The sequence below is a fragment of the Enhydra lutris genome, unplaced genomic scaffold, assembly GCF_002288905.1.
Source record: "Enhydra lutris kenyoni isolate GAN:26980312 unplaced genomic scaffold, ASM228890v2 scaffoldscaffold34, whole genome shotgun sequence".
Lineage (NCBI taxonomy): Eukaryota > Metazoa > Chordata > Mammalia > Carnivora > Mustelidae > Enhydra > Enhydra lutris.
Window position 1 is genome coordinate 19762197 of NW_019154118.1, and position 26194 is coordinate 19788390.

Below are 26194 nucleotides of genomic sequence, written 5' to 3' on the forward strand. Positions count from 1 at the left end.
TTTTGTAGTCCTCCAAACACACAGGATGGGACTCCTGTAGGAAATGGCACAGTGGAGGTTTTTTTTCTCTGATTATTGACCTTAAAGGTCAAGGTGGCTGAGTTGTTTTAAGGTGCTCGTATGGCTACTCTCCCCACACAGACAGACAAGGAGTAGGAATGAAGAAACACAAGCAAGGGGCCTGTGAAGTTGTGCTGCTCCTTTGGGACCCTCTAAAGCACTGTGGGGACATGAGGAGGGATTTGGCGGGTCTGGGATAACCGAGCACTGTGAGCCCTATAAGACCAAGTGTTTCAGTCTGCAAAGACTCCTTTGCTTCCTTCCCCTGTCTCTTCCCTTAATATGTGTTAGTGTGGGAATTCTCAGCCTTGATCCATCACACTAAGCGGGGAGAAGGAAGGGGACTCTGTTCCTGATTAGGCCAGAATGCTGGCAGCAGCAATGGCCTGAGAGAGAAAACACCTGAGGAAAGTGAATTCTAAGGGTCTGTGATGGGTTGCTTGGCCCCACTGCCCCACCTGCCTGGAGACATTCCTGCTGCAAAACTCTGGAGATCTGGGACTTGTCTTCACAGGGGAGGTGGCCATCCTTCCCTCAGACCATGAGGGAATCATGGGCATGAGAAACAGCAGAGAGGAAGACCGGTCTTTCCTCTCCCCTCCCCTCCTTCCTGGCACAGGAGGGAGCAGTCTCACTCCAGGTCCTTACAAGGATCCAAGACCCAGATGCTCCAGCTTCTGGAGAACGTCTCCTTCCTATGCAATGAAGCTTCCCCTCGTACCTCTTTCCCCAAATCTCCATCAAATTCTGTTTGTTGGCCACAAACACACAGCTGACTCCAGGGTGGTCTCCAGGAAGAAAGTCACCAGGGAAGGTGCATCTAGAACCAGCAAGCTGGTAGCAAAGCCAGGCCTTAGTGTGGCTGGTGATGGGTCATTAGCCCAATGGTCACCCCAGAGCTGGACCTGGGGACAGAAGGTCATTTGGCTTAAATTTCTCTTTTTCCTGACTTCTAATTTCTCGAGAGGAAAGGATCAGAGAGGACTTTTGATCCATTCCCTGGCTTCTGGGAAGATAACAGTCTTAATATATTGTTATTAGTATTTTCCGAAAAGTTTACAAAGAAAGAAACCTCACAAGCCCCTTTGGGATTCTGAAGCAAAATCTCCTCTAATATTAAACTTTAATTGCACTTGGTACCATTTGGATCATTTCCTTTCATCCTGTAGAAATGAGTTCCATCTCCTATCCATTCTCTCCACTGTCTCCAAGAGGTGTGGAGAACACTGTGATCGTTTCTGGGCTTTTCCAGAGCCCAGCATGCGTGTTTTCCATGCATTTTCCTACACATTCTTTCACTCTGATGCTCACAAGAGCACGCTGGGGTAGGCGATGTGGCCCCCCACTCTGAGACATGCAGTGACCCGCCCGAGGTCACTCAGCTAACAGGTGGCCGAGCCTGGTTTCAGACCCTAAGCCCAGCAAGGGCAGCACAGGTGAAGACGGGATTCTCTCTTTTCTCCCTTCTCCCTCTTCCACTCGGGGAAGGAGCCAAGAGACTGTCGTGGTTGTTGTCTCAGCGGCCGTGAGATGTGGAACTGGGGATGGGGTGCGGGGGGAGGGAGACATTTTCTCTGTCTGCCTGTTATGCCTTTAAATTTTGTATTGTGTAAATATAACGTCTCTTAAAAAGAACAAAAAGCAAAACAACAAGTTGGGTTTTTGAAAGGAAGGCGAGGGAAGAATGGACTACAAGCCAGCTCTAGCCCTGGTTCCATCCTCAACTTCCTGGGTAGCCCCAGGCAAACCAGCGGAGCTCTCTGTGCCTCACTCGTATCACCTACCAAATGGGAACAAAGGAATAATTGCTCTCCCTACGAAGTCCACCTGTCTGCCAAATTCACAGACTCTTTTTGAGAATAATACAGTCCCAGAATCATGAATCTGGAAAGGGAAAGGCAATGCCAGCATTCCCTGGTTCAAATTACGCACGCCCCCTCCCAAGTATTCTGAGACCCGCTCCCTCTTCCCTAGCACACAATTACAAAATTTGTAATTCATGTGTCATGAGAAAAGCACAGACTCTGGAGTCAGACTTGACCTCAGATCTCGGTTGCTCAGCTTACCAGTCATAGGACGCTGGTTAAGACACCTGAAGCAGCTAACCTCAGTTTTCCCGAGTCCAAAGTGGGCATAAGCACATGTGTCCCCGCACAGGGCCATGAGGATTTGATGGGCTGAGCGAGGTAGGGAGGGAGTGTAACACCCCCACAATAACCTAGACTCAGAAGCTACTAGTTGTCTTCCCATTGCAAACAAAAGGGATCAATAGAATGAATAAACAAATGAAATAATGGCTTGTAAATACTTTATAAGAGTTAAATACAGCCACAGAGCCTGAAAGGGGTGGGTTGGGGGTAGCTTGCCCCGGGGGCCGCAGGGTGGAGCCTGGGAAGAGGGGAAGAAACTGGAAAGCGATAGCGTGTCTGTGAGCCCGGCTGCCATCATCCACCTCCAATGTCACCTTCTCAGCAAGACCTTCTCCGACCACCCTATCCAACATTACCTCTCACACACACGCCCTACAGTCCTTCTGCACGCTGTCTGTCACCATCTCACACCCCACATGCTCGGTTTGTGTATCTTGTTTATTATCTGTTCCCCCTACTGGACTGTGAGCTCCAAAAGGCGGGGATCTTCCCCGTCTCCGCTTTACGAAGGTATAACTGAGAAATAAAATTGTGCAAAGTGTGCAAAGCGGTGGTTGGATACACACATGCATTGTGAAATGATTACTGCAATCGAGTTGACGGGCATATCCACCTGCTCGCACAGTTATCTTCGCGTGCGTGTGAGAAGGCTTGGGGTCTGCTCTCTGAGCCGGTGTCTAGCAGACGGTACGGTACTGTCACCCGCAGCCACCAGGCTCCACATTAGACCCTGGGAACTTACTCATCTGATAACTGCACACTGGACCCCTGGCCGACGTCCCCTCTGCCCCCAACCCCCAGTCCCTGGCAGCCACCATCCATCCAGTCCACTCTCTGCTTCATGAGTTCAATTTTCTTCTTCTTCTTCTTTTTTTTTTTCTCCCACACATAGTGCGCAATACAGTCTGTCTGTCCTGTCTGGCTGATATTCACTTAACATAATCTCCTCCAGGTGCATCGCATTGCAAATGGCAGGATTTCCTCTTTTCTTGACTGAATAATAAATACTTCGTTGTATACAGAGACCACTTTTCTTTATCCATTCACCCACTGATGGACACTTAGGTTGCTTCCAAACTTGGTTACTGTGAATAAGGCTGACACTTCCTTCAAATATTATATCCAGAAGTGGGACTGCCGGGTCATAGGGTGGCTCCATTTTTAATTTTTTTGAGGAACCCCCATACTGTTTTCCGCAGTGGCTGCCCTGACTGGCATCCCAACCACAGTGCATGATGGCTCCTTTTGGTCTACCTTCCCACGGATATTTATTTATTTTTTTCTTTTTGATAACAGCCATTCTAACAGGTCTAAACCTCATCATGGTTTAGACTTGCATCGCTCTGATGATTAGTGATGTTGAAAGCATTTTCAGGTACCTGTTGGCCCTTTGAATATCTTCTCTGGACAGGCATGGGAGAAATTCCAGCCTCGCTCCTAACAAGAGCGAGGCAGTGAGAGCCCACAGCAGGACTAGGCTAAGGAGATTTCTTCCAACACCACCCGGTGGAGAGGCAGGACCGAGTAAGGAGGTCACATGGCCTGCCTGCTTCAGGGACCACTGTCTCATTCCGCTTGACATTTGGGAGAGCAGTCAACCTAAAAGCAAGGTCTTCAACACATCCCAGCAGACACAACCTGCTTTTGTACCAACGTCCTCCAGAGGTGGAGACATCAGAGAGAGCTCCCTTTGGCCTTAGGAACCATCTAGTCCAGCCTCTCTCCGGCACCCAAATCTCTAGGACATCCCCAACCAACGATCTCTCAGCTTTTGCTTGCAGACCTCCAGCGATGAGGAGGAGATCTTTCATGACCGCCCAGCACAGTTTTGCAGAGATCTTTCTTACACTGTGTTTCTCAAAAGCTTCCACCCACCCAATGCTCTCCTTTGGGATATTGAGAAGTCTAATTCCTCCTCAACACCAAGTCCTTCCACCATCATGCCCTTTTGCGTGCAGGCCCAGACCCTCACTTATGTCAGTACAGAGCGGAACAGGCAGGACCTGGACAGGGAAAGTAGAGGCCACACGTGACTCCCCTTGGGGCCTGCAGTACGTGCCATCGGCCTGGGGCCTCAGCCGTGCTTGGCGGGGTCCTCTGAACGGACGAGGAGTGAGCGCATCGGTGCGAGCTTCTCCATCTGTAAGGGAGGAAAGTGAATCTCAGGGAGGCTAAGGGACCTCAGCAAGGCCATGCAATTCCCAGCCCCAGGACGAGTTCCCAGTTCGGAGGACTTTCCAGAGTTCCATACCGCAGTGTTCAGAGAGCTTGTTTTACTGTGTCTTCTCTCTTTCAGGCTTGGCCCTGTTAGCTCCACGGAAGCAGCCCACCTGGGTCCTGTTCCCACGCCACTCACCTGCTGTGGCCCTCCCATCCTTCTGCACCCTCCCATCCAGAACCTTCGCTCTAGCTCTTTACTCTCCCAGGAGATCCCCCTCCCAGATGTCCACTTGGCTGATTCCCCCTCACCTCCTTCAGGTCTTTGCCTAAACCCCACCTGTTCAATGAAGCTTGTGCTGACTAATCCGCTTAGGACCTTCACCTGCCTGGTCCTACCTACCCCTCCCTCTTACCTGGCCCTACTTTTTCTTTTGTTCCATGGCCCTATCACCCCCTAACATCCTATGTGATTGACTTATGATGACTCCTTACTGTCTGCCTCCACTGATAGAATGAGGGCAGGGAGCAAGTATTTCCCAGGTACCTAGAACCGTGCCTGACATCTAATAGGGGCTCAATAAGTATTTGTTGAGCGAGTCTCCTACTTGGAGGACCTGGCAGGGCCCCGGGTCTGAACCACCTCCCGCGGGACACAGTAGGTGCTGAATACGTATTTGTTAAAACGTGGATTACCTGATTACGTGACAAGTCTATGCTGCCTGCAGCACTGTGTGCTTCCTCGATGGCTGGAGGGAGGGAGGTGTCACAGGGTCTCCAGGGGTTGCCACAGACGTCCTATCGTGGCTATGGCCTAGAGGATGCCCCCTATCTCAGGCCCCACAGGAGATGTGTGCAGCTGGCTCGTGGGTGCCCTTTTGCTTTCTAGCCCATCTTGGACGCCCCATATGGTAGGCTGGGTAATGGCCCCAAAGAGACTCAGGTCCTAATCCCCGGAACCTGTGACTGTTGCCTTGTGCGGTAAAAGAGAGATTGCAGATGGGATCGTATTAAGGATTGTGAGATAGATTATTCTGAATTATGCTCGTTGGCCCTACATGGAATCATGAGTGTCCTTCTAAGAGGGAGGCAGAGGAGGTTTGATGAGAGAAGAGAAAGCCATGCGGAAGCAGAAGCAGAAAGCAGAGACGAGCTTGGACGGCGGGCGGCCCCTAGAAGCTGAAAGAGAAAAGAAAACGGATTCTCCGCTTATAGCCTCCAGGACGAACCAGTCCTGCCAACACCTTGCCTTTTACCCGGTGACACTGGTTTTGGACCTCTGACCTCCAGGGCTGTAAGAGAACACCGTTGTGTTGTTTTAAGCCACTAAAGTTGTGGTGATTCGTTACGGCAGCCCCAGGATACACAGCATCCTACAGGCTGCTCCCCCCTTCACGAACACCAGCATAAACCCCCCGTCTGTCTTTTCTCATCGCCCAAACCTCTGACCCTGGGAAACCCAGGCTGGGGTAGGGGCGGCGCCGCAACGTCCTGAGTGGTTTCAGCCCCTGATAGCCTCGTGTTCTGCCTCTAGAGTGTTGTTCCGAGTAAAGCCACCCACTTCCTCCTCCTCCGGAGCTCTCCAAATGCTGTAAATAGACCCTGAAGTGCCTTGCTGGCCTGGAGTACCTTCCCAGAGAGGACACTTTCAATCTTCCTGCTTCCAAGTATTTAATTAGTCCTAAATGAAGAGTCCTCCAAAAGCGTACGGCACTTTTGCACATTTGCTGACATAATCACATTTGCTGTTGCCTCTGATGGTCATCCTGGAAATGTTCCTTCCCTTCTGGCTCCCCTGGAGATGGTTTCATAAGCAGTGAGAGCAGCACCGTTTTCCAAAGCATGTCCCCTTGTCTCACCAGAACTTCTGAATTCCGTACTGGGATTTGCCATTCCACCAAGTAACAGCTGAGCTGACCAGTCCAGAGTATTCCTGAAGCCCACACGTAATCACCATGATTCAGTGCTTCATAGTACTTGTGTCCTATGTCCTGTCATCAGGGTGACCATCCTGGAAGGTAGAATTATGATTCCTTCCTTACAAATGAAGACACTGGGGCTAAACCCACTGAGCATAGGGGTTAGAAACTGGATATGGTGGTCATTCATTTATACTCCAAACATTCTGGCTGTCCCCCTTTCTGGGTGCTTGGAAAGACTGCCCTTCCTGGTGACATGATAGTTGAGTGGGTTGCATGATGAGGACAATGGGTCAATGGGTTAGGTGGTGAGCAGAAGAGACAGCTATGCCTTTCAGGCCTGAGAAGACTCTTGTGAGGTCTCTTTCCTTCTGCTAAGGTGACCGACAATGTTCCGGAACGAGGCAGCTCCTCCAGCCTGGGTCTCAGAGGGAAGACGTGGCCCAGAACTGGAGCTGACCTGCGGTGGGCACACAACATGCTGTAAGCGATTTGGGGGTCCTTGTTGCCAGAGCATAAGCTAGCCTCTCCTGATTAACCCAGTTCGAACGTCAGCTCTGCTGTTTTCTAGCTCTGTGGCCTTGGATGGATCCACCAGCTTCTCTGGGGCCTGGCAGTGTGGATGGATGGAATCTAGCATAGAGTTCTGGGGAGGAGCTAATGAGATAATAGGAATAAGATGCTTACTGCTTACTGTTATAGCTGCCATGTAGTAAGTGCTCAGTAAATGGAAGTTGTAGTCACTATTTTTACTACCACTGTAAAAGAAATTAAGTAAATTGACCAGAGTCCCCTAGTTAGGAATGGTTGGAAGGGTATGGGACAAGGAAGGGCTCATACTTTGGAGCAACTGTTATGTCTCATACACTAGCAGAGTCTTCATTCTAAATGTTGGGCATCACAATCCCTATTTTACAGAGGAGTAAACTGAGGCTCAGAGAAGTATTTAAGTTGTCTAGCATCATGAAGCTATTAAGTGGTGGCACCAGGATTTGAATTTATGCTTGGGTGACTCTCTCTCCATCATCTTACCTTCCTTGAAAGAGAATTCCCCCACCCTCTTGCTCTGTTGGTGGGAACGCAAATCGGGGCAGCCACTCCAGAAAACAGCATGGAGGTTCCACGAAAAGTAAAAAGTAGAACTGCCCTACGATCCAGCAATTGCACTATTAAGTATTTACCCAGAGAATTCAAAAATACTAATTCAAAGTGATACATGTGAGGTGTACATACGAGCATTATCTATAATAGCCCAATTATGGAAGCAGCCCAAGTGCTCATCGACTGATGAACGGATAAAGATGTGGGGTGTATATACACACAGTGTAACATCACTCAGCCTTAAAAAGAATGAAATCTTGCCATTTGCAACAATGTGGATGGAGCTAGAGAGTATTACGCTAAGTGAAATAAGTCAGTCAGAGAAAGAGAAACACCATATGATTTTACTCATACGTGGAATTTAAGAAACAAAATAAAGGAAAGAGAGAGAGAGAGAAGCAAACCAAGAAACAGACTCCTAGCTATAGAGAGCAAAATGATGGTCACCAGAAGGGAGTTGGGTGCGGGGAGTGAAACAGGTGATGGGGAAGAAGGGAGGGCACCTGGGGTGATGGGCACCGGGTGATGCATGGAGATGCTGACACTATACTGTACACCTGAAACCAGTATCACACTGTATGTTAACTAACTGGAATTAAAATAAAAATTTAAAAAAGAAAGAATTCCCCCAGTGCCAGGCACGCAATTCCCCCTGAAACCCCACCTCGTCCACTCCACCCTCCAGCCGGCCTCATCACTTTCCAACATCGGCACGGCTCATCAGGGGCTCCGAAATGCCAGCCTTCTCTAGCCGCCTCCCCAAATCTGGACCTCGTCCACCCCGACTTGACCTGCAGCAGTCCCGCCTCATTTTGGACGCCTCCCCTGCCCTTCACCTGCTTCTCTTTGCCTGGGCAGGGAAGCATGGAGGTTCTCAGGATTCTAGCCCAAGACAGCCTGTGTACCTTTGAACCCAAAGGCACTGGGGCAGGGCCTCCTGCCCAGCAGGGTAAGACCTCAAGGGAAGTGCACCGCGTCGGGAAATAGGAGACCCCAGCTCTCCCATGGGCTCTGCATTGAGAACAACAGTCCCTTACCTTGGCAGCTTCCACCCAGGAGCTCATTTAACTCTGCCACGGCCCCTGTGCTGAGGGAGGCCACCTGCTTCTACCACTGTCTCCCCAAACACGATACTAAAGCCATCTAGATACGGAAGCTTCTGGATGCTCCCTGAGATAAGCCTGAGTTCAAATTCCACTCTTTCCCCTCCTCATTGATATGAGGCAGGTCACTTCCCCTCTCTGGGCCTCAGTTTCTGTATTTACTCATTTATCCTACCGTAAGAACGGAATTGGATACAGTACAAGCAGTGTGACACAGAGTTTAAGTGTCCTATTGCTAGCGGCAATCCATAATCGTCTTTACCACTGTCTAGGCTTTATTGTTATCCTGTCCCAGCCTCATCTGAAAAACGAGAGCTTTGAACGAGCTGGTGTCGTTCCCCTCCAACTGAGTGACCGCCTCACACACACATGCACGCGTGCACGCCTATACAGGCACGCATACACACTCACGCTGCCTAAAGAGGCAGAACAAGGGGCCCAAAGCCTATAAAGGCACAATGACAAGCCCATGCATCCTCAGTGTCAAGTTCAGGTGCCAGGGAGAGTGCCAGGGTGGCTGAAAGGTGGGAGGGCAGGCAGTGCCAGGGAGATGGGCTGAGCAGGCAGCAGGGAGAGCTCAGGCCTCGGGGGCAGCCCAGAGCCGTCTCCTGGAGGCCTGGAAGGCATAGGATGTTTGAGGTGTCACCAGTAAGGGAAGGTCTGGGAGAGAGACCTTTCCTCCCTCCCAGGAACTGGGGCTGAGACCTGGTGGTGGAGTGAGCGGGGCCTTGGGAGCCTCGGGGACTCTGCGAGAAGACAGAGCCTAGGCTCCACTTAGGTGGAGGAGGGGAGGAGCGGGAGTGGGGAGGGGAGTGGGAGGAGGGGAGGAGTGACAACAGCAGGGCTCGCCCTGTGACTTGGGGCTCTTCCCCTCCCACCCCCATAGCTAGTGCGATGTGAGAAGGCAGCAAAGCCCTCACCCATGGTGGCTTGGCTTTCCGGGAGGCGGGTGTGTGTGCCAGCACTGCGTGCGCAGGCCCCGTGCCGGGCTTGTGCCAGACACAGGAAGGAGGACTGCAGTGCGGACCCTGCAGTCTCGGGTCCACCTCTGCTGGTGTGCCAAGCCTTGGTGGGCTCAGCGGTCTGCCCAGTGCTGCAAGTGGGTTCTGGGGCGGGGGGGGGGGGGGACAAGGGTCGCTTGATCACTGGTGCCAGTGGCCTGGCTCTGGCTCTCCCAAAGGAAGGGTGTCTGCTGTCAGGGGAAGGAGGGCAGTGGAAGGGGCCTTCCTTTCCCTTCACTCTCTTCTCCCCGCGGATGGCACACACAGAGCCATCTCCGCCATCTGCCCACAGCCTATAATTCAGTCGCCCAGCTGCACGGAGTGCTTGACTGCTCTGATTGTGGGGAGGGCAGATTACTGAGTGAGTGGGGTGATTGGCAGGTGCCCTGTGGGCCCAGCTGCCCGGGTCACAGAGGCGGGTTCCACATGAGTCTGTGCTGCCCCTGAACCCCAGCTCCCGGGCCTGCTGTGGGGCTCCCTCCAGGAACACCCACTGTCCCCCTTTACCATCACTGTTTCCATCCAGGCTTCTGAAACTGGCCGTGCGCAGGCGAATCCTCTGGGGTCAGGTGGGTTCAGGTCCTGACTCCTGAGAGGTCTGAGAGGTCTGAGAGGACCCAAGATTCTGCATTTCTAATGGTTCCTGTGCTGCTGAGGCTGCTAATCCAGAGACTATGCACGGAAGAAATCTTTAGAGTTGACATAGTTTTTTTATATATATATTTATATAAATCTCAGTCTCTATGGGCACTGGTAAAAGCCCTGTGGAAACACGGCAAATAATAATAATAATTGCTCTCGCTCTCAATGCCTCTAATGCGAGCTACGTGCTCAGCACTTCATAAATCTTATCTCGTTCAGTCCTCACAGCGCCTCGGGGAAAGAGCTCTTTCTCAGAATTCACAGATGAGGGTAAAAACGGACATTCTGAGCTAACTCAGTTACTTGCCCAAGGTCACGAACCTAATGATGGTAGAATTAGAATGCACGCTCCAATCTTCTATGGTGGCCCCTCCTCTAGCCACCTATAAAGTCAGCAAAGATGAGCCTCTCTTAGGAAGTGACGGTCAAGGGTATGAGCTCTGGAGTGAGACTGTGTCTGACCACAGCGGAGTCCCCAAGAGCTCAGAGTCTGGAGCCAGACTGCTTAGATTTGAATCCTAGCTTTGTCCCTTGTTAATTTGGTGATCTTAGACAATATCCTTAACCTCCACGTGCTTTAGTTTCTTCAACTGTGAAGTAGCAATGATAATACTAGGGTTATTATGAGGATTATATACACCAGGAGGTCTCATTATATGTACATATCTCGTAATATATGTAATCTTCATAATAACCCTCATATTATCTATCTGTCATCTATCTAATGAGATAACCCATACAGATCAGTGTCTGGCCCAAATAACAGTGATCTTGATCACTTGAGAAATGGGGCATTGATACCCACGATAAAAATGATTACTTAACCAAGTGCTTAGCATGTGTTGGACACATCTGTAAGCACTTTATATATAGTCATTCATTCAGTTCTCCTAAGAACCTTATGAGCTAGGGTTAGTATTAATCCTATTTTATAGATGAGGACACTGTGGCACAGAGTTCACATGACCTGCCCAAATCACATAGCTAATAAGTGGAGAGTGGAATTCGAACCTGCTGTGGTTCACCCAAAACATATGGCCACACGGATTGTTTGCTGTGTGTCAGGCACTGTCGTAGGCACTGGAAGCCCAGCGGAGAACACAATAACCTCCCTGCTCTCCCAGGGCTGGCGTTCTTGGGGTCCTAGAACACTGTGTCACCTAAGCACTCTGCACGGTGCTTGACACATGATGAAAGCCTCAAGAAACACTAACACCGTTTTCCCTCTTACCCCTCTCTCTCCCGGAGCAGACGTCACCAACTGATCACAGCCTTCTTTCCCACAGAGCCCACTTAGGGCCCCCAAACCTGTCTCAAGACGGCACTCCGTCAGGTTTGCATGGAGAGCAAACCATGTGGGCTCTGAGTAACCATGCTCTAGGGGAACAAATGAATACTTCGGACTCCAAAGCCCGTGGTGTCCACCACCAGGGGGGCGGGGGGGGGGAGCAGCAAAGCTAGGAGACAGGGGTTGGGAAGGTTTGTACAGGAAAGATCTGAGAAGCTGAGATTAGCCAGGGAGATGGGGAGAAAAAGAAATGCCAACAGCACCTCGACCCTCTTGCTCTTAGCCCAGAGCTCTCCAAAGAGGATGAGCAGGGTGGCCGGGGGTGGGGTCTGCTCAGGGTCTGGCCGTCCACATGCAGCCCTGGTCCCTGGAGCCACTGAGTAGGGCGGATAATCCTGCTAGGCCCAGGTCTTCAGAGGCTGGCGCTAGGCTGGGGGCAAGGCAAGAGGCAAACAAGCACCCCCACCCCAACCGACGGATCCGGACTCTGCTCCCTGCCACAGAGCCCGCTGCTGCTCAGCAGTGCCTTCCCACCCCTGCAGAAATCCTCGCTGCAGTGCCTGCTTTATGGCCTCTGCCAAATGAAGCACAAACTTAACTACATCACCCCCCGACAGGACAGGGAGGGGCTGGGGGCGCACACTGGGCTGCTTCAGCCCCCTAATCTAATCAGTGGCGGGCGTGGGTCATTTCAATTACGGACACCGGAGTGTGATGGGGGGCCTGGCTGCTCATCAAAGCTTCCATGCTGTTGCTCAGCTAATTATGAAGCTCTTACTGTCTCAGCAGGTAAATAACTCAGGACTGAAAAGTTTGGGCTGCTGAGATGGAGTGTGAGCCAGGGAACAGGACAGAGAGACGCCTGGGATGAGCTCCAGGGCACAGATGGGGTTGCAGGGAGAGGGGGAGAGCCGTCCTGGAGGGAACAGGGGACTGGGGTGGGGGGGGGGTCTCTGCCCGGGGGCGATCATCCTACAGCCAGGAGTTGGTGGACAAATTCCCTACCTTAAACACAAGATCTGAAGTTTACTAGAAGCTCCAGAGCCGAACCATGAGACAAAAATATCAGGTGCACATCCTTTTGCTAATCTCACCTTTCTATGTGTATTTCGATCCATGGGAAGTGAGTCCCCCCCCCCCTCACTGCCGAGAGCCACGGGCTGTTCCATGCTGCCTGGCCCCAGGGTTGGAATTGTGACTGCTCTGGTTTGCTTCCTGGTCTGACCTGTCCAGGCTCAAAGCTGGACCCCAGAAGCTGGCTGGGTCCTTGAGATGGAAGGGTGAGGGGTTCAGCTTCCTTAACCACAACAGCTTCTCCCCTCTAGGACAAGCAGGGAGGGAGAGGGGGAGGTCTTGAGAGGTGAGTGAGACCCTCCACCACCTGGACGTGCATGAGGCCATGCATGAGACCCCTACCCACCCCACAGGCTACAAGAGACCAGGGCAGAGTGCCTGCAAGTTATTCTGAGATGGAATGACATAGAAAACGGAGGGCTGCCTGTCTAGCCTGGGGCTGTGCTTCGCTAAGTCTATATTTTAGACATCAGTGAAGTCCCCAGAATTGGAGCTGTGATTTTCTTGGTGAGTTCCAAAACTACCTTAGATTCTGGGAAACAGCAGATGGTCGGAGCATTCACAGCTGGGAGAATCCCATTTTTGCTCTGTTCCTCAGTTTCCTTCCTCTGTGAAACAGGAATCGTGAAACGGATAAACATGTGGAGGACTTGTGCACAGAAAGGGTGCCGGCGCCCTCCCCGCCTCCCACCGCACAGGGACTCTGCTCCAGGGCCGTTGGTTACTGACGGTGCTGCTTCGGGATGCAGAGCTGACCCCAGGGCTTCGCATGAATCCCTGGCCGCCACGTTGAGATCAGGGCCCTTGGTGCTCGGACAGAGGTGGTTCACGCTGGGGCCCAGCTTAGCGGCCAGGCTTCACCCCTGAAGGGCTGCCTCGTAGAGGCACACACAAAGAACCTGGGGATGTCCTCTAGGGAGGCAGCGGAAGGGAGCTACCTGGGAAGTGGAATAGGAAGGCCCTGGGCAGCTCCCCCCACCCGAGTCTCCTACAAGAAGGCACAGGATGGTTTTAGTCCTTGGCCTGTGGGTCCCAGAATAAGGGCACTTGTGGGTTGAACCAGAGCCCATAACTGGAATCTGAGGCAGGCAGCGGGAGAAGGACGACACACCAAAGACTTCAGGCTGGAATCCATCTGTTAACAGCAGGAGGTCCTATTTTTATTTTGTGATGTATTACCTACTTTTCAGAGTATTGTTAAATACACAGCTTCATTCTGACCCTCAGCGTTGTGCGATTTGGTGGAGTAAGTATGAGCGACCCTAACGCCAGACAGGGAAGTTGAAGCTCAAGGTCCCCTGGCCAGATAGTGATGCTGCCAGGACCCCAGCCAGGTGCTTTCTCTAAGGACAGCTGGACAGGAAGGAGGCTCTGTAGCGGGGAGTCCACGGCAGGCCTTTCCCCTATAATAACTGAGGACGTGCAGAGAGATCTAGGGGGTCATTGGAGAGGCTAACTGAGCGGTGGGAGACAGAGGTGGCCGGGGGTAGAAAGGAGGAAGTGAGTAGGGAAACAGGTGGAGGTTTGCATGGACACTTCCTGTTCACAAACTTCTTACACTCCCCATTTCATTAACAGCAGCAGCGGAATTTCATGGACAATTGGCGTTGAGCACTAACTGGGAGGTAATGAGAGAGGGAGGATGCAGGTAAAGGCTGTTAGAATTTAAATTCTTTTTCTTTAAGGGGATGGGGGGGCAGGTTTTTTAAAAGGCAATTTTAGTGTTGCAAAAAGTTCCTAGCAAACAGCTTTGGACTTTTGTGTCCTCTGCTCCTAGCATTAGGAGGGCTGATTCTCACTCAGCCTCCTGGGGTCCACAAGCTCCCGATGGCTGCCCCGACGGTGGGCAGAGCGGGGCTGGAGCACCGGGAGTCTGACCTTGGGTAGACTCTCGCCTCAGGCCTGGGAGAACACACTAGAGACGTGCCCAACAGCAGCAGTGAGCTGGGATGAGCCGCTCTGTGGTCATCACTGCAGGGTTGCCAGGAGCAGAGCTCTGTGCGGACCTGTGCAGACATGGCGGAGAGAAGAGAAGCAGCCAACAGGGGACTCCTCTAGGAGTCTGTGGTCTGTGTGACAAGTGATGCGCCTACACACATACACGCCCCACAACACACACACTTACGTACACACATGTATACACACGTACACATGTACAATGCACCCCACACCTACAACACACACGTGTACACATGTACCCCACATCACACATACATCTACATACACACACCTACGTACACACACATGTACACACATATACACACGTACACATGTACCCCCACACCTACATACACACACCCCTACATACATACCCTACACGTGTACAAATGCACCCAACACACACACACTACAAACACACACCCACCACACACACACCTACGTACATACCCCACACACATACATACACACTCATGCACAGGAAGCCATAAAACATTCAAAGGGGGAAGGCTAAAGGATAAGGTAAAACTGAAGGTGGAGAAGGAGACAGAGTCACAGGATGACTGCGCGGGAAGGCCGTTTTGAGCAGGGTCCTTAGAGTGGCACACAGATTTGGTGACGCAAAAGACTATGTCAGCTAGCTGTGGAGGCCTGGACAGAACGGCAAGCAGGTGAGCTTGGCCAGACAAAGCCTCCATTTAAAAAAAAAAGCGATGTAAAAGGAAGAAAGTCAAAATGAGAGGAAGGAAAACTTGTGGAAGACTTGAACTCTAACCTTCAGGTGAGGGGGCCCCGGGAACTGCTGTAAGGTAAGCCGGTCAGTACAGATTTGGCTACTGGAGAGTAAGAGCCAGAAGCTGATGAGTTATGCGAGTGCCTGGTGACCAGGGCTCTTCTGTCTTAACAAGCAACTGTCGGCATAGATGGGAAGCTATGGGGCCACGGGGACTGTGAGGGCTAGTTTTGCGTGTGGACTTGGGTGGGCCACAGGACCCAGATATTTGATCAAACATTATTCTAGATGCTTCTGTGAAGGTATTTTTTTTTTTTTTTAACACAAGATTAGCATTTAAATCAGTAGACATTGGTAAAGTAGATTCCCTTCCAGAATGTGGGTAGGCCTCATCCAATCAGTTGAAAGCCTCAAGAGTAAAACACTGGCTTCCTGGAATAAGCTGGGAATTTGGCCAGCAGACACGACGCCTCTGCTTTGGACTCAAACTGCAACTATTCCCTGGGTCCCAGCCTACCTGCAGATTTTGGACTGGCCAAGTGTCCACAGTCATGAGAATAGCATGGGCTGAATTGCGTGACCTGCCCCAAATTCACATTGAAGTCCTAACCCCCCAGTGCCTCAGAATGTGTATCTGGAGTAGGGCCCTTAAAGAGGTGGTTCGGGTTAAATGAGGTTGTTAATGCGGGCCTTAATCCAACAGAGTTGGTGTCCTCATAAGAGGAGGAATGCGGACACAGATAGGGACACGTGCAAAGGGAAAGCCACCTGAGGACACAGGGATAAGGCAGCCAGCTGTGGGCCGAGGACAGAGGCCTCAGAAGAAATCAACTCTGCTGACACCTTGATCTCAGTGGGGAGAAAAGACATTTCTGTTTAAGCGTCAGAGCCTCTGGTGTTTTGTTATGGCAGCCCTAGCTGACAAATACAAGGACAGTGGATTATAATGTCCTTGAACCCAAGGGCCATGCAGGAAGCCTACCCCCTGCGCCGTGTCTTACACATGTTGTGTTGATTCGGTCCGAGAGGTTGGTACCGGCTTCCCTCCAGCAGGTGACGGGGTGCAGGGGGAGAGGTGCTCATGGGAGACAGTGGGAACAAGGGCTTCAGGACACGGATATGGTGCGAATCTTGCATTCTGCTTTGTGCAAGGTTGACCCTGGGAATCAAGTCAAGTGAAGAATGATCTGCAATACACCTAGGCATGTTCTGAAAGAGACTGCTAGTGGTGGTCACTCTGGGGGAGCGAACCAGAATCAGAAGGCAGGCTTCCTTTTCACTGTATACCTTGAGATGTCTGGGCACTTTCCTCCGGAATGCCTGATCCTGGGTCATGCAGTGCCCCCTCAGCTGTGAGCTGCACTGAAGGACAAGAGGCAATAAGAAGTGAGGAGCTTGTTAACCCATGTGCCCCCATCTCCACCCCCGCGGAAACCCTGGAGGCTGCCCCACGTGCTGAGAGCGAGCAGGCTCCCGTGTTCACGAGCTGGCCCACAGCGCCCACAGGGAGCACAGGGTGACGGCATAGAGTCCCAGCACGACGGCGTAGGCTTGAAAGAGCAGTCGGTCAAAACGCTGCAGGAGGGCCAGCCACTTAACCTCCTGCTGCTCCGCCTGCTCCCAGGTTTGGAAGTAGGTGCTGATGGACCTCAGCTGGAACCAGACCTCCTTCAGGGTCCCTGGCTGGACCTGGTGTTCTTGACAGAAGGGGGGCTCTGCATGAGAGAGGAAAACATCCCGGGTGAGCTGGGGACTCCCGAGGCCCCCTGGGCTTCCCACCGCAGCCCACGGCCTCATCCTACAAGGAAGGTTTGTAGGGGAAACAGGGTGGTGGATTGGGTTGGGCTGGTGGGGCCGGGGGCAGGGCTTTGCTCGAGGAAGCTCTGCAGAAGGTGGCAGAGCTGGGCGGTGCAGGAAGCCTGTCAGGGCTAGATCTCCCCCGATCCTCTTGAACCGGGGCCAGCCCCACTGACTCCGGTGGAGCTTTAGGGGCTGGGATGATTTTATTTATTTTTTTATTTTTATTTTTTAAAGATTTTATTTATTTGAGAGAGAGAGAATGAGCATAAGTGGAGAAAGGTCAGCAGGAGAAGCAGACTTCCCGTCAAGCAGGGAGCCCGATGCGGGACTCGATCCCAGCAATCCAGGATCATGACCTGAGCCAAAGGCAGTCACCTAACCAACTGAGCCACCCACACGCCCCTGGGATGATTATTTTTGATTGTGATATTATTTACATATTATAGTATGTTTCAGGTGTACAGCATTACACACACACACACACACACACACACACACACACACAAAACGATCACCAGAATAAGTCTGGTTAACCACCACCACACAGCCACACGTTTTTTTCTTGTGATGAGAACTTTCAGGATACACGCTCTTTAGCAGCTTCCAAGTAAACAGTAAAAATACAGAATGCTTCACACGTCTGCCTCTCATCCCTGAGCAGGGCCACACTAACCTCTGCACTGTGCCAGTGTTACTATATGCGCTGCTGAAGCGAGCCCTGGGATAATCCACACACCTGTTCACATGAAGCAACGGGGACCCAAACACATACAGGCCCGTGTGCGCACACACTGGCACTTGATTACTCCAGAGTCAGTCGCTGAGTCGCTCCAGCTGACTGGCTAAAAGTGGAAAATACAAACAAAAACAAGCAAAGTCAACTAGGGCCTGACCTCTAAGCTAAAGCGAGGCTTTCTGGAAAGTCAGCGAGGTCTCCGGAGAGGTCCTATCAAGTGCAGCACAGGGGCTAAGAAGCCAGTGTTCCAGATTTTTCACACAGCAGGACACATGGCCTGGTGCTCCACCAGTGCAGAGAGTGATCAAGCAGGACAGGGTAGGGACCCCGAGGCTTCTCACAAACCTGTTGCCCCAGCAAGCTGGGCTCTGGGATCTGTCCTAGGCTCATCAGCATCGGTGTCCCCTTGAAGGCACAAGAGGGGCCGTTCCTGCCCGGCGCCACTCTCATCATGAAGGAATCTGACCAACAGGATGGACTTAAATAAGCTGATAACCAGGAAGGCCATGCAGACCACAAAGAAGACCCCTGAGGGAAGGAACCAGAGAGGTGTAAGCAGCCACAGTGTCTAGGGCCTCTCCCTCCCCTGATCTGAAGTACAACATCAGATCTGTGACAGGAGTCACGGAAGATGGGTGTCTGGTGTCCCCAGGGCTGCTTACCAATCAGAGGGGTGCTCAGTGCACTCCTGGGCATCTCGTCAGATATGTTGACCCTGAAGACGGTGTAGCCCACCAGCACGCTGGTCTTGAACGCAATCCTGGCACGACACGTGGGTGGTAAGTAGAAGCTCCCCAGATCCACGAGCATTAGGAAGATGCTGGGAATCAGCAGGCTCACAACATAGACCAGTGGGTGCCTGCGAATCACCACCTGACCGGGGACAAGGCATCCGGTGAAAAGAGGATCTGTGCTGAGGGACTAGAACCCAGAGTCAAGAACATTCCCTGATGTCCCAACATGTTTGCATAATGTGAAAAAGTTATGTAGTTTAGAAAAAGATTATTTTGTGGTTTAGAAAACAGGAAAAAAAACCTTTAAGCTTTTATGCAGAACTAACATCACTAATTATAAGAAGATGTGTCTATTTATTTGCTGCTGGCTGTATGCCAGGCACCAGCCCAAGTGTCTTCTGTTTCCTGTCCTGTTCAATCCTTATGCCCATTTGAAAGGCTGGTTATTATTATCTCCATTCTACAGACAAAGAAACTGAGGTTCGCAGAGATTAAACTGCTTGTTCAAACTCACACAGCTGGCGAGTGAGAAACTGTTTTAAATCCAGGTCTTAAACCAAAATCTTCCTTCTTATGCCACTCATACAACATATTGTACTGCTTTTGGCTTAGCCTGTCCCCCTCTGTAGAATGCGAGCGTCTCAGCACCTGTGTGTCTGTCAGAGTCTGGGCAGGACCAAATGGTACCCCGGGGGAATCTGAGGAAGGTTTGGCGAAGAGACTGCTGACAAGGGATGGGCAGGCAGAGGGCAGTGCCCCAGATATCTGGGAGGACTGGGTGAGCTGTGTCTCCCCCGAGTCCTGAACGGGTTTAGGGCTGGGAATGTGACTAGAATCTGAGGAGAGAAAGCTGGGTGGAGGAGACCACCACAAAGGAGCTATGGCCCTTTCCTCCCTCTCTGGGGCACAGCCAGCCTGGTGGTGATTCCACAGGGAGAAAAAATGAAGGGATACAAACCCCACTCACTCTCCCCCTCTCTCCAACCTCCTCCCATTCCATCCCTCTTCCCGTTGGTCAGTGAGGCCAAGGTTCATGTCCAGGGGCACAGGGCAGGAAGAGAAGGGGTGAAGCAGACGTAAGTGGGGGGACGGCTGCAGGTGCCCGGCAGGATGGCTGGGCGTACAGACCTGCTAATTGGGTTCTGTAGCTGGGAACTGGAGACTCAAAATGTTGCTCTGTTTTTGCCATTTTGGTACACCTCACTTCTCTGGGATGGTGACAGAAGTGTCTTTGATGAACACACACTATTTTCATCAGGGAATGACAGGACTGCTTCCCCATGACACTTTGAGGGCAAAACAACAACAATGAAAAATTCCTCATGGGGCCAGAAACAATACCTACCTTATTCATGTTTACTGAACAAATGAATGTTCTGAGCCCTTTCCTATTGGATCTGGGGGGAAAATAATGCTGAAATCTTCTATTTCTCTGATCCACCGAACAGCTGAATGCTTTCTGTGTGTCAGATAATATGTGCGATGCTTTTATGCATATGATGTGGTTTGTTTAATTCTCACTGTGAGCTTGTTGGCAGGTAGTAGAACACCCCCCAATCTAGATTCTTAAAAATAAAACTCGGCTCCTGAAGTAAGTGGAGTAAGTGGCAAAGCTGGGCAGTGCCCCACATTTGAATCCAAGCCCAGTGTTCTCCGCCACAGCTCTTGACTACAGCTCTTGGTCTGAGCAGACATCTGAGTTGAGTTCAGGGCTCTTCTCCCTCATCTCCATCTTCTGAGGGAGCCCAGGCAGAGGCCAGGGATGGAGGAGAAGGTGGTAGGGAAGAGCTGGGCTGGGCGAGACCAGACATCTACTGCCTTGCAGAAGACAGCGGCGGCCCCAGCCGTTGGGTCTGGGAGTGTATCCCAACTCAGTAGAGCCTGGCGGGCCGGAGCCATCTGGGGGACTGTAGTCGGGCTATTGTCTTTCACATTAAGCCCAATTGGCTGCAAATATCTAAAGGAGAGCAACACTCATGCTTTGTAATAATTTGGTTAAAACACGTTTCTACCAAAGCACAGTCAACAAGAAAACCACCACCAAATGAACTGTCGTCACCCTGGGCCTCTCAGGTAGTCTTTGTCATGCTGTGACAGAGATGGCTGCGGTTAGCTGGGGGTGGGAGGAAGGGAGCTGACTGGTTGGAGCCCACGCGGGTGTTGTGTGATGGGCCCGGCCTGGGCTATGTGGGCTGGTGTGGGGCGATCAAGCCTGATGTCTCTAGGGGGGGAGAAGTGGGAAGTCTCCCCTAGAGATTTCATAGAAGAGGATGAGAAGTGTAAGAACAGCATCCTAAAGGAAGTTCAAGTGGGCGGGGGGCGGGGTGGGGGAGGGTAAACAGAAACAGCCCAGACTTTGAGGCAAGGGATTCAAGCTCCAGGAGCCCTCAATTCTAAGTGCCCATGTGTGCTAGTTTAAGTGATCCTGGCTGTATGTCTTGATTTTCCTTTTTTAAAAAAGTACTTTACTGGGGAGCCTGGATGGTGTAGTTGGTTGAGTGTCTAACTCTTGGTGTCGGCTCAAGCCTTGATCTCAGTGTCATGGGATTGGGCCCCATGTCAGGCTCTGTGCTGGGCATGGGGTCTGCTGGGGATTCTCTCTCCTCCTTTCCCTCTTCCCCTCCTCTGTCTCTCTCCCGCAAAATAAATAAACAAAGCCTCTTTTTAAAATTAAAAAAAAAAAAAATTAAAAAGCACCTTACTTTTGCTTGCTGAGCATTTGGCTATGATTGAGATCGGCTGCTTTACTCCAAATAATGCTCCTGTGTAACTAGCACGTGTTTACCCGGTTCCTCTCTAACCAGAGGCTGCTGCAGAGAGTGAACGTAAACCTGGGCCCGAACCAAAGGTGGAACCCCAGTTCTATCAGACTCCATGACCCCCAAGGTGCCAGGGGAGAGGTGTGGCCACAGCCAAGAGGCTTGGAGGCAGGCTGGCGTCATGGGCATACCACTTGGGAAGTTACACAGGGGCCAGCACTTAGAAGGGATCGGTGCTTGGTTTCGTGCTCTGCTGGGGTGCCGTTTTGAAACCAGTAATTTTGAATAGGGCGCCCCACGTTTTCACTTCGTACCTGGCCCCGCCAACCATGTAGCCCATTCTGTCAGGGGGATATTTTGCCCCTGGAGGATGTTTTGTAGCTGAATGTAGAAGGGAAACTTGTAGCCACAAAGGTGGCTGTCACACAGGGCAGATGTCTCCCCTGCATATAGACACTCTCTATTGATTTTCTTCAAGAGCAAAGGGCCTTCCTTTTTATTTAGACTGATTTAGGAGCAATATTACATATGGACTAATTTCTTCTACAAGCCCAGTGCAGCCTAAAGAAATTTTAAATTTTATCACATAGTTTTCAGAAATGATTTGTTTTCATGTCTCGTTTGATCCTCAAATCCCTTTATTCTCTTGTTCAAAGAACATTAATTGAGCATGAACAGAATGTCAGGCACTTTTTAAAATATTGGAATTAGTACAGTAAATAGGATAGGTTTCTCCCCTCTCCATCCCGTGGAATCAGCAACCGGGCTCTGGTGGTTGGATGTTTTGGAGTCTGCAGATGGAAAGGAAGTTTGTGCCAGAATGGACCATACTCAGAGTCTGTACCTGACTTAGATGATGAGATTTGGGACCTTCTGAGTTTATATTTCGATTATATTTTGGTCTCAGGGTTGGTGCTGAAATAGGTTAAGACATCTAAGGATGTTGGGATAGGGTAAATGCATTTTGCACATGTGAGGGACCTGAGTTTTGGGGAGCCAGAGGGCCAGAGGGCAGTGGACAATAATGGCCCAAGAATGAATGTCCTTCCTGGGAGCTAAGAATGACCTTATTTGGAAATGGGATCACCGCAGATACAAAGTAGTTCAAAAGAGGGTGGACCCTTGTCCCAGGATCCTTATGAGATCTGGTATCCTTATGAGAAGAAGAGAGGAGATGCATAAAGGAGAATGCCACGTGAGGACAGAGGCGGAGATCGGAGTAATACATCTACAAGCCAAGGATTGCTGGCAGCCGCCAAAAGCTAGGGGAGAGGCATGGAACCGATTCTCCCTCAGAGTTCCCAGGAGGAACTAATTATGCTGACACACCAATTCCTAGCCTCCAGAACTGTGAGAGAATAAATGTATTCCTGTTGTTTTAAGCCACCGATTTGTGGTCCTTTGTTATGGAAGCCTTAGGAAACAAATACAGGTGACTTGCCCTGTAACACGCCGTGATGAACGCCAAAAATGCCCTAGAACATATGTGTTGAGTTGTGTGGCAGTGGCAGCTACATATAGGATTAGCCTGTGGTCTCTGGAGTCAGATTTTTCAGGCTCCACAGTCACCCTGTCCCCTTGGGCAAGTTACTCAGAACTGGGGGAGTTCACTTCTCTGTGCCCCCAAATCACCCGTCTGCATGATTTGTACTCAGAGCACCAATCACATAGACATGCGAGGATCACATGTTCAAACTCTTCAATGGTGTGTGGTGTCAAATAATGCTCAGTTTTGTAGTTATTATTTCAAGTCTCCCTGGGCCACATTTGAGGCCCATGATGGATACCAGGAGCCCAGTTTTACTCATGCTTGTGGTCCCAGTGGGGCCACTGAGACTGGCACGTGATAAGAGCTCAAAAGATGTTCACTGAGTTGTACTGAGTTGAGTCTATGAGTAACGCTACTTTTAGTTCCAATTAGGTGGGAGTGTGGAGTTTGCACAAACAGGGGCTCTCCGGGTGAGGTTGGTCCTCTGAGGGCCGCCTCTCTGCAGGTCATGCTGGAGCCAGTACCTGACTGCTGATGCTTGGGAGGAAGGTATGTCACCTGCTCAGTGAGGCACCGCTCTCCATGGGACTGGCTCTACCTAGAGCCCATCACTTCTAATGGACTAAAGGAGCTGGTGCCTTTAAATTCCACAGAAAGGGAAGAAAAAGCACTTTAGTTTCAGTCCGTGTTCTCCATTAGACACCCTTCAGGTGTTAGCAATATTATGCCACAATTTCATTATCCATTAAAGCCAGGTAATAATAAGTACACAAAGGTATTTGGAGCCTATTGATGTTAATGAAAGAGATCAATCTAATTCAGAATGTGTGTGTGGAGAGCTCCTTGGAGATGGAATAGGCCCCAAGGTTAGCCTTTAATTGCCTCCTTGATGGCAGACCTACCAGTACTCAAGTTTGCATGACCGTCTTTATGACATAGTTGGAATTTTTGACGCCCAGCCTCACGCTTCATACAGAAGCCCATCTTCCTCCTCTCCCATGCCCCTCCCAACATTCCCAATTCGGAAAGAACGGGAAAGTTGCTGCCATGTAACTGAGGTCCTTGCATAGGAGTGAGAGTTTCCTGGATCTGGACCACGGGTCAGGGGGGATGAGCAGAAAGCTCATGATTCCAGGGGCACTTGAGTGACCTGGAAAGACTTCTAGGACTCTAAATTCTCTTTCTTCACTCTCTCCCTTGATCGCTGGTGGATTCAGAAAGATCTATCAGGTTTATTAACTGCATTCAATAGACATCTCAACAAAATTACTCTACCCTAATCTAGAAAAAAAAAACTATGTCAGAGAAAGAGGATAGAGCAGGCAACTTTCTTTCTCAAATGCCCCTCTGCATTTTTCCAGGAGCCCCCAGAGGGCTCCCACCTCCTTCCCGCACGGACTTTTTGCTCATTGTGAGGATATCTGAGCGATGGGCTCCCAGGAGTTCCCACAGCTGTCCACCCTCTTCCATCCAAAATGAATTCTCACATTTTATTCCTACCTCCTCCCGCTTCTACCCTCATCCTTAAAAAACCCCAAAAACAGCTGCCATAAAGAAATCAAATGCTTCCCCTGCTGCTTCTGGGAACCAGCACCTCCGATAACATATTGGAGGTAAGATCCCCTCCTAAGGCTGCTGGACCGGGAGCCAGGCGCACACAGACATCCCCGGAGGCAGAAGGGCCTGTGTTCTGGGTCCCCTGTGGAACACAGCCTGACTCAGTGCCCGTGTCCTGGAGTCGGTCCGTGTCCTGGAGTCAGCAGATAGGACTGCCCGTTAGCTGGAACCAACAAGGCATCCTGAGCATGTGATTTAGTACCAATGGCAGCAGAGCACATCAGGCCCAGAGTGACAACATGTTTAGAACAGATCATTTTCCCTCCCGCCTACGTGGGCTTGTCTCCAACCCCTTGCTGGGCAGCCTGGGCAGGGCTACAGCACGTGATTAGATTAAGAGGGAGATGGCCCTTGCTGTCAGGACCCTAGTAGACCCAATGTTGGCACAAATCCGGGCTCTGAATTTCACATCACTGCCCAAGGGCTACTGAAAGACACCAGGACTTGTCAGTTGTTAACTTCAGAGCAGGAGGACTGAGAATAAGAGAACATAAGTCTGGCCACGGTACACATAGCAGGCGGGGGAGGGGACACAGAGGCTGAGACAGGTCAGGGAAATAAAGAACTGGGATAGTCACTGAACCTACTTTACGTCTGTTCAGAGCAGTGGAACCGCTGCTGAGTCTGGCTCCCTGCCCTAGGAAACACGATCTGTGACTCTACTCAGGGTTCCCTCCCTCCTCCGTTCTAGAGGGCCAGGCTAGAAGGCAGCCCTGCCACATAGCCCACTTCAGCCTCCATCCAGGGCAAAGCTCCACAAGCAGGAAGTCCTATCGCGGTCTACCTCTAGCCTGCGTCCACGTACACTCTGTAAGTGCAGATGCAGCATGGCGGTGAACAGAGCAGAGGAGGAGGGGGTCATTGTTCGTGAGATGCAGGGAAGCTTCTCCTTTCCTTAAATGATCTTTCACATCTCTGCTCATCACATTTAAAATGGAGCTACCAAATAGAAAACCTCTGGCCACTACTGAGAAGACAAACTAATATTCAGGGTACGGGATGACGTGTAACCACAAGTAATGGCTGCTCTATGGAAAGTGTGTGTGTGTGTGTGTGTGTGCAAGTGTGTACATGTGTGTGTGGGTGTGCATGCATGTGCGTGCACGACTCCTGTTTACCTGCCCTGTCTCTTGCCTTTGTTTGTCTCATTCGTGCAGCGTAGGTAATGGTGTGTGCAGCGTTCTCCGGCGCGCTTGCTAGGTGACTATGCCCTACCTTGCGCGTGCTGCTCCCTCACATTTCCCTTTAATGCTCTCCATTATTTGGGCTGCATTAATAATGTTTGTGGGCTGATATCTTTAAAATTAATGAGGTGTTTACTCTTAGCCAAGAAACTCATTGAAGTTAAAAAAGCTTTCTCTTCTTCCCCTCCTCTTCTCTCGCTTACAAAGAGGTGGACAAACAAGCCACAATGCTAGCTTTGTTAGAAACCAAGCAGAACAGGGAAACACCCAAACCCCACCACTGGGAAGGCATGAGTTGTGATTAGTTAGTCATACGGAGTCGGGTTCAAGCCACAGCTACTTCTAGGAGGCCCTGATTTAACCAGGGCTTTGCTAGAAGGTTACATAGAACACTTACTAACAACGGAGGGCACCTGTGCCCTCGAGAATAGCTTATCTCACCCTCTCTTAGCATAAGATTAGCCAGCGCAACCACAGTACCTAGTCTAGTCTGAACTTTCCCTCTTATTCAAAAGATTTATTTTCAGGAGAATTCATCTTGAGTATAATCCTGGCTGGTCTGTAGTCTCTATTTTTCAATCAGAGACACTACCTGGCATGAAGGACTCCTCCCCACCCGACCGCCACCACTATCTGACTTGGTGTGGAAGAGCAGAAGTGAATATGAATCGTGGGTCGACCAGCCGCATGATCGTGCTGCAAACCACTT

The 26194-nt window shown here is 50.9% G+C and overlaps 1 protein-coding gene across 2 annotated transcripts in view; it reads right to left on the minus strand.

Annotated features, from left to right (window-relative positions):
- Positions 1-16070: 16070 nt before the first annotated feature.
- The window catches only part of LOC111153895 (5-hydroxytryptamine receptor 3B), a 45529-nt gene continuing 35405 nt past the window's right edge, over positions 16071-26194 (minus strand). For both annotated transcript variants that reach the window (XM_022513195.1, XM_022513196.1), the window contains 3 exons: positions 18365-18575; positions 18048-18230; positions 16071-16881 (listed from right to left, as the gene is read on the minus strand). In XM_022513195.1, the coding sequence (XP_022368903.1) occupies positions 16646-16881; positions 18048-18230; positions 18365-18575 (630 nt within the window). In that variant the 3' untranslated portion in view covers positions 16071-16645. The remainder of the gene's footprint in view (positions 16882-18047; positions 18231-18364; positions 18576-26194) is intronic.